Source organism: Melozone crissalis, unplaced genomic scaffold (assembly GCF_028551555.1).
Source record: "Melozone crissalis strain CALT ecotype California unplaced genomic scaffold, PUWL_Pcris_2 ptg000008l_1, whole genome shotgun sequence".
NCBI classification, from domain to species: domain Eukaryota; kingdom Metazoa; phylum Chordata; class Aves; order Passeriformes; family Passerellidae; genus Melozone; species Melozone crissalis.
The window spans coordinates 5,223,402-5,235,437 of record NW_026535786.1 but is presented as its reverse complement, the minus strand read 5'-3'; the positions used below and the strand labels follow the sequence as shown (position 1 = coordinate 5,235,437).

Below are 12,036 nucleotides of genomic sequence, written 5' to 3'. Positions count from 1 at the left end.
GAAGACATGATATTTTGAAGATCAGCCCACTCAGTCCAAAGAAACAAGGAATCAATTCTGTGAGGTAATTGAACCCCCATTCAATGTCGTTGTTTTTACTTGGAATGTTCCTTGTCCTTTTCCATAACCACATCAGAAATCCATAGGCCAATCTCCGTGAAGCTTGGTTTAGTATTGCATCACAGTGTTGAAAATCTGATCCTAAAGCTGCAAGCATGCCAGCAGGTGAGCTTCAGGAAGATTTCTCACTTCTCTGGGAGTTTTCCTTCTAGTAACTATTGACATCTCTATAAAGCAAGAGGAGTGTGTGCTGCTCCTGAGTCACATTCCTGATTCAAGGCTTCTCATTTTAACCATTGAACGGGGAATTCTGTGGTTAATCAGCTGCTTTGGAAACTCATCATATGACAACTCTCAAGGCTCAGATCCGTCTTTTGTGACACATAAAATCTCATTTGAATATTAAAACACGGTATTGAATGTACTTGTTTGTATCACTGTCTCCATAAATATATATTTGAGGGCTTTTCTGGTTTCCTCTGAGGCTCTACCTAAAATTTCTCCTAATCCCTGTGGCTTTTCAGTGGAAATTAAAAAATACATATTGCCGTCCTCAGAGATGGGTGTCTCCTCATGTATAGTATTTTTTTAGTAGCATCCATGGGAAGAAGAGTTAACGAAATGGCAAGGTTTCCCAAACAGCCAGGTACAAACAAAATAAACTAAATCAAACTAGTAGCCTTTCTATGATAGAATATATTTTACAAGCCTAACATGGAAACCAGGGGAATCAGCTAAAAAATAGTAAACATCAGACTATGGTTAGAAATATTTTTAGAAAAAACAAATACTTTCCCTTTGTCCTTTTGCTCCATGCTCCCCCATCACAGGCTCCCTGGAAGTGGGACTCAGCGATAATCCCCTGGAATACCTGAGGCGTAGAAGCCAACAGGATTAAAGCACCTCGTGCTCCTCATCATGGTCATGTGATGACCTCCTGATCCCAGCAAAGGCTTCATTTCCCCAGCAAAGTTCTCACTTCATTTGCCTATATGTTGTTCCTGCTCCACTTAAGCACAAGGAAATAATTCACACAGCTTTTAGTAAGGAAAAAAAAAACAAGAAAACCACTCTTATTAACAGCAGTAGTCGACGAAGAAAATAATGGATAACTCATATGCACTTTGCCCAGCAGTAAAACAACAGTCGTCCTCTCACAAGGGGCAGCTTCAAAGAATTTCTAACTTTTAAACCTGCTCATGCAGCTCTGTCAGCTCTCCTCAGGCTACTGTACAAGAAGAAAGAGGTGGGTGGTCTGGAGGCTGCCCAGTAACATATTGAGTAAGGAACACAGATATGGTGTTTGCAAACTGCTTGATGGGAGAAAAACAGGAGTCAATGGTTTTTTTCTTGATCCAGTGACAGATGCTCAAAGTGCTTTCTGAAAATCTATTGGCAGATTGTCTGTGTTTCCCACAAAACTGTGGAGAGCGCTGTCATGCAGACTTCTGTGTGTCATCAACAGTGAAAATGCTACCAATTCTAGAAGAACAAAAATTATTTTCTTATTTAAAGTATATTACTTCTCTCATCTCCTTTTGCCATGCACTAATCTGAGAAAGGCAGTTTACACTGAAATGTAAAAATTCTAAGTCAAATAATTTGTTCTGGTTCTGCCCTATGTTCATACTTAATCTGACTACATTTTATTTTTGCTTCCTGTTAAAAAAAAATAGTTTGCTCACAAATTCTTTATTTTTTCATTTTATGTCCGCTGTTCTTCCTATTTAATCAACCAGATTCTGCCACATCTTTATTTAACCAACCATTTACTCTAAAGTGTGTAATCAAACCAAGAATTTTAAGAACTTACAATTGATTCAGTGTCCAAACTTTAATTTTACTTCCTCTCCAATTGCCAGGAGAGAGCAATCATGTGCTAGGCAGAAGATGAACGTTTATAATAAATGCCTGTATTTTGAAACTTGTAGAGGGTGGGGGGAAAGTCACTTGGCTTTCACTTAAAACATGTGACAATGAGATTAACCCTGAAGTGTATTTTGTGTGTAAATGCACCGTGTGTAGGAATGGGGAAGGACATTGAAGGGTGCGCTGTAGCAGAGTGAGCAGTGAAGCATTCCTGGTGGAGGGGAGGAATTCCTTTCATACACAGGCCTTTGGAGGGGTCAGAGAGAGCACTCCACGCACTGAAGCATAACGCTGATGGTCTCCTGCTGCTCTGTCAGTATGCTGCTATTTGCCCTGGGTTTTCTGCTCGTCATCCTTCAGCCGTCCGCTGGCCAGTTCCCCAGAGTCTGTGCCAATGTGCAGAGTTTGCTGAGCAAGGAGTGCTGTCCCCCCTGGGATGGAGATGGGTCCCCCTGCGGGGAGCTTTCCAGGAGAGGGTCCTGCCAGAACATCCTTCTCTCCCAGGCTCCACTGGGACCACAGTTCCCTTTTTCAGGAGTGGATGACAGAGAGGACTGGCCCTCTGTATTTTACAACCGGACATGTAGATGTGAAGGCAACTTCATGGGATTCAACTGTGGGGAGTGCAAATTTGGCTTCTCCGGGCTCAACTGCACTGAAAGGCAAGTGAAAACAAGAAGAAACATCTTCCAGCTCACTGCCAGTGAGAAGAACAAGTTTCTTGCCTATCTTAACTTGGCAAAGAACATCCCTAGCCAGGACTATGTTATTGCCACGGGCACGTATGCTCAGATGAACAATGGCACCAATCCCATGTTCAGAGACATCAGTGTGTATGATCTCTTTGTGTGGATGCATTATTATGCCTCTCGAGACACACTCCTAGGTGGATCCAATGTGTGGCGGGACATTGATTTTGCCCACGAAGCCCCTGGTTTCCTGCCTTGGCATCGGGTCTTTCTGCTGATGTGGGAACGTCAGATCCAGAGGATAACGGGTGACGAGAATTTCACCATCCCCTACTGGGACTGGAGAGATGCAGAGGACTGTGAGGTCTGCAATGACGAGTACATGGGTGGCAGACATCCCACCAACCCTAATTTACTCAGCCCAGCATCAATTTTCTCCTCGTGGCAGGTAAGAACAGGCCAAGGAAAGGGGAAGGGAATGACCCCATCAGATTTTAAGCACTTAGGTGAGGTGCACAAGATGGGGGCTTAGTCATACTGCCTTCCCTTAGATACTCCTGGAGAGAAAGCAGGCAATGCCAGAAAGCAAATCGGATTTTATGTGGACCTAATGTTCATTTAGAACAGCACAAAGTTTGAAACTTTGTCTCATTTCTTTCTGCTGTAGGATTTATGTTGTCTAATTAAGAACATAAAAGTAAAGTGGAAGGAGGAAAGTTATGCCTTTGTGTCCAAACATGGCCTTTAGCAGGTTAAACATGCTTGACTCTGGTGTGCCAGTTAGGTCAGAGAAGGCAGGATTTATGCGCATAAATTTCTAGTGCCATTGCAAAACGGTGGGTGACTGAATGATGGAAAGAGAAGCAGAGGCTTTTCAGGCACTCTACCCCTCTCCCACTGTATTCCTCACCTCCATGAGTTAAAAACTATCAAATTCAACTAACCTGCTTTCAATGTAAAACAAACAGACAAACAAGAAAACCAAACCTTAAGAGCAGAGAAGAATCAGCTGTGTAATTCACATCAGTAGTCCAAAGTAATAGAGAAGAAATATCTGTTGCTCAAAGGAACTGAGAGGCAAATGCAAAAGTGATTCTTGGCAATTAAAAGCACTTCAAATGAGGCCATAAAACACAGTGACATTACATGTATATGTAAGTGATAAGGTCTCATATAGCTGAATTATAGTGTCCTACTCTAACACTGAGGGCTTTTTTTTGTCTCTTGCTCATCACTGCCACATTGCCTAAAATACAGCTACAAAGGTTTATCAGCTTCAATAGACACACTCCATCATGACAATAGCAACAGTTCCTTCTGGTGCTGAAGTCTGTGATTATGTTCATCTAAATCTGTCTTCCACTTATTTCTGCAGCAGCAGCCCAAATGAAGGTTGGGCAGTTTTAGTGATTTAACAGAGAGAGAAATTCAAGTAGCTCTGGGATATTCTGGCATATTACAAATCAGCACCCAAGTGGGCTTATTGGGCTGGTTGTGCTGTATTTAATCTTGATTTGTGCCCTCTGAATAATAGAGGCCGTGTAGACCTCTAAATTCAAGCATTTGGAGGTAGAGTAATAGAACTATTTAGGCTATTCTGTGGCATACCTTTTTCTCCCTCAGACAGGAACCATTTCAGGGACCATTCCCAAGAGAATGTTTGCATAGAGACACCTTGTAAAATTATTTTATTGACATAAACATGGATTATTTCATGTCACTTGACCTCAGTGCCAGAGAAATTTCCTGAACACATTTAACTTAGTGTAGACATAGCCATAAAACAGATATGGATACAAATATGCATTTTCATCCCATTTTCTAAAATTCTTCTTATTTCTAACAGCTTGAATCTGGATCAACTCTACTAGCTTAATTAGATTGTATTGTCAGAAAGAAGTGGATTTTATGCTGTTCTGCACTGAGCTGAATAAATGGTTGTGTGAAAAATGTACATGTGGGGAAGTGGATAAAATGAAACCAGAATTGCACTGGTTATATGTGTCAAGTGGAGCTATCAATACAGTATATTGGATGAGATGACCAGGGCTGGAGGAGACAGGTAATACACAGGAATCAGCAAATTACTGATTTTTTACAGCAGGATTTTCTAAAAGACATGCGGTGCTCAGGTAGTTGTGTTTAGTTGTTTTTTGGTTTTTTTCAAAGGCTTTATTGTGTCCAGATTCTTAAGTTATTTTTGTCTTGCCAATAAATGTCCAGAACATTTATTAGTAGCAACTGATATATTTAAGAAACAGTCAGGCTTATAATTTCTCATTTAAAGTTAGTCCCCCCTAATACACTCTTAAAATAAAGATATTTTTTTATGGAACAAGTTGTTCAAAGAGATATTTTTGTATAACTTTAAGAGGTGCAGCAATAAAAGGTATGCTATGTTTAAAACACATTCAGTGTCAGTGTACATAGGTAAAAGCACCTAAGTCATTTGCTGACGTTTTCCAGGTATTTTCTGGAAATGTTTTTTACTTATATTTTTCAGTGACTTTTGGAAATGTTACAATTTTTTCAAAATTTCCAAAATATGTGATAACTTTACATTCAAATACTAACATTTCCCTCTAATATATTCCATTTATTTATGACTCTCCCATCTTATCCTGAGAAAGAAAGAAAGAAAGAGATTGAACAGATCTGCATTTTCAGTCATGAGTTTGGGGTAAAGATATTTCTTTATTAGCATTGAATCCAAATTTAAACAATTGCTTGATAGGGAATAACAGTCAATACAGTAACTTCGAGTAGCAAGTAACTTCGAGTAGCACAAAGTAAGAGATCAAAATATCACTCCAGAAAATCAAAAGGGAACAAAAATAGCCTTAGCTTGAACCTGAAAACAGCCACAGATCTGCTGCAGCATGCTCTGATTATCTAAGCTCTGTAGCTAAACAGCATGAGGGGAAAAAAAAAAAAAAAAAAAAGGGGGAGGATCCAGAAATGTGAAGGAATTTGAAGGCATTTAACAAGAATGCTTTTAGCAAGCATTCGAAATAAAAAGAAGGCAAGAGTAACCTTGGAATAGCACATCAATAATATGGTGTCCTTTTTAGAATTTTAAGTGTCTTTACAATGCCTGCTATGTTAGGAAATGGTTTCGTTTTATTTTAACAAAGGTAAAGTGCCTATTTGCAGAAAAGCCCTCTTTCTTTTTTTTTAATCCCAAAGAAAGGAAGAAATACTTTATTCCATTGAAGGGTTGCCATAGCAACGTGGATACCCACGGATACATGCCGAAATTCTTGCTTTCACCTTACTTTTTCTTCAACATGCTGCTGTTACCACTTGGCTGAGTGAATTATCCATCCACATTTTTCCTCATATTTGTCATCTAAGTGACACTTCTGATTCTTGCCTCTTTTTAGCAAGACTATCAGGAATCTTTACTGGTTTTGTTTGTTTGCTTAGCTCATGTTTTAGGGTGGGTGGGAAGGGTTTTCTCATGTTTTCAGTTACTTGTTTGTGATGATTCAAGTGTTACACTCAGCATTAGGACTGCATAAGACATACTAATGCTTTAGCAATTTTCGCGATTCCATGTCAGCTTATCAGAAAAATATGTGGGAATTGGAGATATTCCATGACATTTTTAGAGGTTTTTTTTTTGTTTTAGTGCTCTTTTCTACAATTATTCAAAATAATGGATTTACAAAAAAAAAAAAAAGTCTAGTTGAAAATGTTCCTGCCCATGGCAGGGCATTTGGACTAGCTGACTTTTGAAGGTTCCTTCCAACCAAAACTGTTATATGATTCTAAATAGTAGGAGGTAAATTTTTCTCTCTTCTACACCAGAACTAATTTCAAGAAACAACTGAAGTCAATGGAGTTGCAGATGCATAAAAGCATATCACAAATTAAAAGCAGAATCTTTCTTCTGGCAGTTAATGTTAGAGTCTGGGAATCCCCACAGTGTGCTAGACATAGGATGAAGAAAATAGAGTTGGAGAATCTAAGTGCTATTTCAGTTTGCTGTTGTGGTAAACAGGATACACCACCAACTTCAGCTCCCTCTACTCTGTCTCCTAAGACTTGAGAGAAGCAATTGCGTAACATGGAGAGCTGGCTGCTCTCAGATGTGCTGGGGTAAGCCTGCTGCCAATTCTTTGTTGCAGGCATGGAAAATTTCCCTTAGTACTTCATTCCATATCACCCTGAAGAACCACTTACACAAAAGAAAAGCTACTACAAAAGAGAAACAAGTTACGCAAATAGAAAATTGATGAAATGCTTCTGAACTAATAATGACAGTACTTTAGATCCATTACCTGAAAACATGGCTTCATAAGAAATATGAATTCAGCTATTCAGACACAGTTATTTAATTCTAAGTACATTTTATCAGGGAACTGTACTGCTAGCTGAATTGTCTGACAGCATTATTTGAAAGATTATTTTACATCTACCTTTAAAAACTGCAGGAAGTTTTCAGAAATACAAACACCAGAAGCCAGCACTTCTTGATTCTTAAATCCGTAAAAGTCTTACATCCCCCTGCTTATGGACAACCAAGGAACTCACAAACTTTATTTTTTATTGCAACTTAATAGATTGTGGTGCCAGCTACAGGCTGGTACGTTAAAAAACAAGAGCCCAAATGGAGCAACTATAAAGAAAGAATTTATGAAGTGTGTTCTCAACGATATGCTTACATGGACTATACATTTGAAACATTTCCTGTTAAAAAGAGGTTCTTCTTCGCATGCCACCTCAGGACTGCAGCAGGAGGGTATCACAATCTGTGCACAGCAGAAGCAGCCACTTGGGGATCCTCAGCCTCAGTGTCCCTGGGACTGGCTGTCCATGGGATCAGGTGTGGGTGACAGTGGAGCTGGGTCCCTGGATGCTTGGCTGTCCACCAGTGTATAGCCACGCTTGCTCGGGAGTCATGTAAGGTAAAAGATAAAGAATATACACCTCTAGAGGTGAATAAATCAATAGCTAGGTTGATTTCATAAAAAATGGAGTTTGTTAATAATTCACCAGCAGAAGAAGTCTACCATCTCTCTCCAGAGAGATGCATCTGAGAGATTTCACAGTAGACATGGAGACAGCAGCAGTGACGGTACAGCTTGGAGACAGCTGCAGAGCTGTCAGACCAGGAGGTGCCAGTGAATACTTCATCAGTAATTGGTAACAGACTTTCCTACTCCAGCCCAGCACCATTTTGAGGTGCTTAATCAGGTCTAGGTTGCCCTTCAGTTCTGGGCGGCCTTCAAGCAAAAAGGTGAAACTCAGCCAGCTTTTACTGAAGGCTGAGAAAATACCTTGAAGTCCCTAGGTTTGTTTTAATGCTGTCAGTTCATGTTTGTCTTATCTCCTTTTAGCTTGAGTTTCACAGATCCCCCAGTTTATGTATGTGCCATAAGGGGAAGAAAGACAATCAAGGACCTCACCCTTTTAGATGTTTCCTAGAATTTCTTCAAGGCTTTGCTTTGTATATTTTCTCCTTTTCTTTCAATTCTGTGCATGTTTAACTTTTACATTCCTGCCAATATTCAGCAGTATATGAAGAACCAAATATAAATATACACAATCTCTTAAAACTTTTTTGGTCTGCTACAGATACAGACCTTTCAAAGTTTCACTTGTAAAAGCAAGGTCCCAAGATACAGCTTGTATCTGGGGATTCCTTTGCATTTCCCCAGTTTAGTGAGTAAATGGCTTCTGGATGCCACTTAATTAGGATTAAATTATGCCAGGCCCTAATGCAGCCAGAAAAGAGAAAAAATTAAACCTCTTTATAGCTGCCAAATGTTTTAAATCCAGTGTGAGAGCTGTGCTTTAATGAGATTCTCAAACAAGGCTGTGAGAATAAGCGGAGAAAGATAAAGAAAGATAATGAATCTGTGCAAAATATCTTTTGGTTCCATAACAGCTCTCCGTTATTGACTCTAGCTCAGGAGTCCAGACTTCATGTAGGACAAACAGGTCAGGAGAGGTGTGAAAAAAGGCGGTGAAATGCCTACATCACATCTCTGTGGCTGACACACATCAGCAAGTCAAGTGGTTGCTCTGACTGTAGTCTGAAGTGGTTCTTTCAGGCAACCTAATCTGCAGCACAGCACTATGAAAATGTGCTGCTACAGCTTCTGGAGGGGGGCTCAGTGGCCTCAGAGGAGAGGCACTGTAAGGGATCAGTTCTAAAGGACACAGAGCTGTGGATTAGCTTTGAATGGCTCTACTGCACCAAAGAACTGAGGAACTTCAGATCACTTTGTGAGTGAGCATCTATTTTGATACCATAGAGAATTCTCTTTTCCCAAATGTTTAGGTATATATTATCACTGTTGAACGCCTTTGTGAGCACAGATCTAATAAACAAAAGTAACCCAAAGAAATCTGTCACAAAATTCCCCAAAGCTTTGAATTTAAAGACAGTAGGCAAAAGACTGCAATCTTCTGTAATGCAGTTCCCTTTATTTTGGCACAGAGGCTGGTCTGTGCAAGCAGTTGCAAACCAAAAGACAAAAGGTTTTCCCATTTCCCAAAGGTATGAGACAGTAGCTTCTACAATCTGTTTTCTAAGAAGCACTCCAGAGAGCTCTGTTCAAGATCTCAGCTGCAGTGCACAGAGGGATGTTTTTTGCTGGGTGCTAAAAGGTCCAGAAGAGATGCTGCATATTCTGGACTGCCATCTACTGGTACTTGCTCTGCTCACTTACATAAGCTTTTCCTCAGAGTATCTTCCTAACAATTCCCTGGAAGTGGCAAATTCACACAAGCAGGTGCAGCTGGGATTTGAAGATGTGTCCAGGGTGAGATGGGAAATTTGATCAGGACTGTTCTAAAAGGGAATAAAATATCATGTTTTAAACCAACACGTTTACACTAGAAAGTATTCCTGCTGAAGGAAAATAAGGCAATGGTGTGACCCATTTTATGTATGCTTTATGCAGATTACATCCAGGAAAAACTATTTGACTGATCTATGTTCTAGTATCACTTACACATTGCATGACTGTTAAAACAGCAAATTATAGTTTCAGGATAGACTCACAATTAGTATCACCTAAGTTAAACATTTCTGGAGGAGCATTCTGGTTAATTTTATGACCAGGCCTTAATTTTTAGTTCATAAAAAGAAATAGCAAAAGGTTACAGACAAGCATTTTCATTCCTGGGACTTATGTTGTGGCATTTCTTGACCACGACTTTCCAAAGGCCTTGTGGCACCTGGTTTCTGTTTAGGATGAGTTTGGTTAGTTAGACAGTTAATGAGGGCTACACTAAAACATAAATGGATAAAAACATTAGCAGTCTTAAAATTTATAACTCTCATGGCATAAACTATTACATTAAATCCCACTGAAATGGACAAACAGAACAAAGGGGAAAAGTTTCTTTGTTCAGAGATATATTTAAGCTCATGCTTGAAGATTCCCTGTCTGAATATCTGAAAACTGGGCCTTGAACACAGCATGTGATTCCTCTTTAAGACACAATAGGGATATATCCCTCGGGCAGAGGGAAAACGATGAAAGATAGGAGATGGCAGGATGGAGAACCCAGGAGATATGAAGCTAGATAAAGCCCATGGGAGAGATAAATACAAAATCCACACATAGGAATCTTCTGAGCCAAGCAACAACAGAGAAACAGGTTGAGCTTCACCAGCCAAGACACATTTGCCTTCATCACTAATGCACTTCTAAGGACACAGAATGGTACATATTTATAAAAGAATTACTAGACATTCTCCTGAATCATTCACCTATTTTCCTGCTAGTGGGAATCAACTCACTCAGTAACACAAACTAATCATAAAACCAGCATAAACTATGGTTTGTGTTTATAACTGCGAGCCTCTCCCTGTCACTACCTCTCCTTTCTTGGTGTGTATTCTTACAAGAGACTCTTTAGAGACACACTCCTGACCCAAGTCCCTCTTAGAAGTGCAATCCTGACTCATTAGATGAGCTCCTGGGGGAAATGTGCTCGTGCAACTCTCTGCTGGAAAACTACCTACAGTCTCCAAGGGCTCCTCAGTAGTTTTAACAGACATGGACAAATTGCAGCTAACAGAGCAGTGTCTAAGGATAAATTACTCTGATAAGCTTTCTTATGTACTCCCAAAAAAGATGAGAATAGCTTTTTCCTCATATTCATATTCATAGAAAATTTATCATTTAAGAACTCCAGGTTCTTAAGGACTCTGTGTTATATCACCAGCTTCATCAAACATTATCTATGAATTTGTCATCAAATCACTTACAAAAGGATTCATCTGATCTCCTTCCACTTGTTCAAAAGTTTGTTCAGCAGCACATCAACTTGCCTTTGGCTCTGTCTTTAGTTAGTTCAGAAGCACATCTGAGCCTCCAGGGTGTGATTCATCCCACCCTAATGCAGAAATTGAGCATTAAGTTGAACACTTAATTTTGCTTCCCTTGCTAACTGCAGTTCAGAGACAGTTTCAGCATTGATTTTTTTACTCATTTTATTTCATTGACTTAGTCAATGGAGAGAGCTACATCTCACCTACCAGATATCTGGTTTGGGAGAGCTGTATCACACTCAGGAGATGGCTCCCTCTCCACTGACTGCAGAGGTCATCCTGAAGTGTTGCTTCAATCTCACAGTTTCTATGTGGCTAGTATCAGTGAAATGAATCTCCCGCCCACCTCCTTCAAGAGAGAATTTCATGTTCTTCCATCTATCTCATTCAAAGCAGAGATGATTGCTTTTTCTCATCTTCTTGTTAATTGTTTTGGTCCATGAAATAGAAATATACTTTCAGGATAAAAGAAGTTAAGGTTTCACTGCTATGTGTTTTCTCCCCTATGATGTTTCACTCACTAATGAGAACTATTCTTTCCCTACCCCAATTTCTCATTAACCACATTGATTACTTGCTAAGTACAGTCCTGTGTTTTAAAAGGGTCTCTGGTGGTTTGGAGTTTTACCAAGTTTTGGTGTTTACACTTGTAAACCGAGTTTACACTTGTCTTGGTGTTTTTTCCTGAAGAAAAGCAAAACAATAGACAGTTCAGTTTGATTCAGAGCCTCAACACTACCTGCTGTATACAAAATAACTTCTGGCAATTCTGAGATGCAGTTGTTCTGTTTCAGTCTCATAGACCCCCATTGAACTACCTTTGTCTTCCAAGAGTCTCAAACTGGACTGGCAGCTTCTGGAGATCATCTGTCAAAAAATTACTTTTTATGCCATTGTAACTGGATTTTGTCTGTGAACCCAGAACATTTACATAAATGATGCTGGATTCTGGCAGTATTTTACATCTTTATCCATCTCTCTCTTTAAGATCCTTTCTCAATATCCATCACTATGGTATTTCAGTTGGTGATATAAGTTCATCTCTCTCTGCCACATTTCTAGGAAGAACAGCAGCAAATTTTTCCATTTAATACATGTAGCATCTTCATAGAGAAAGTAAGCATC

The 12,036-nt window shown here is 39.6% G+C and overlaps 1 protein-coding gene across 1 annotated transcript in view; it reads left to right on the top strand.

Annotated features, from left to right (window-relative positions):
- The first annotated feature begins 2,223 nt into the window (after positions 1-2,223).
- The window catches only part of TYR (tyrosinase), a 41,266-nt gene continuing 31,453 nt past the window's right edge, over positions 2,224-12,036 (top strand). Inside the window, exon 1 of the mRNA XM_054270030.1 lies at positions 2,224-3,066. Within this exon, the coding sequence (XP_054126005.1) occupies positions 2,224-3,066 (843 nt within the window). The remainder of the gene's footprint in view (positions 3,067-12,036) is intronic.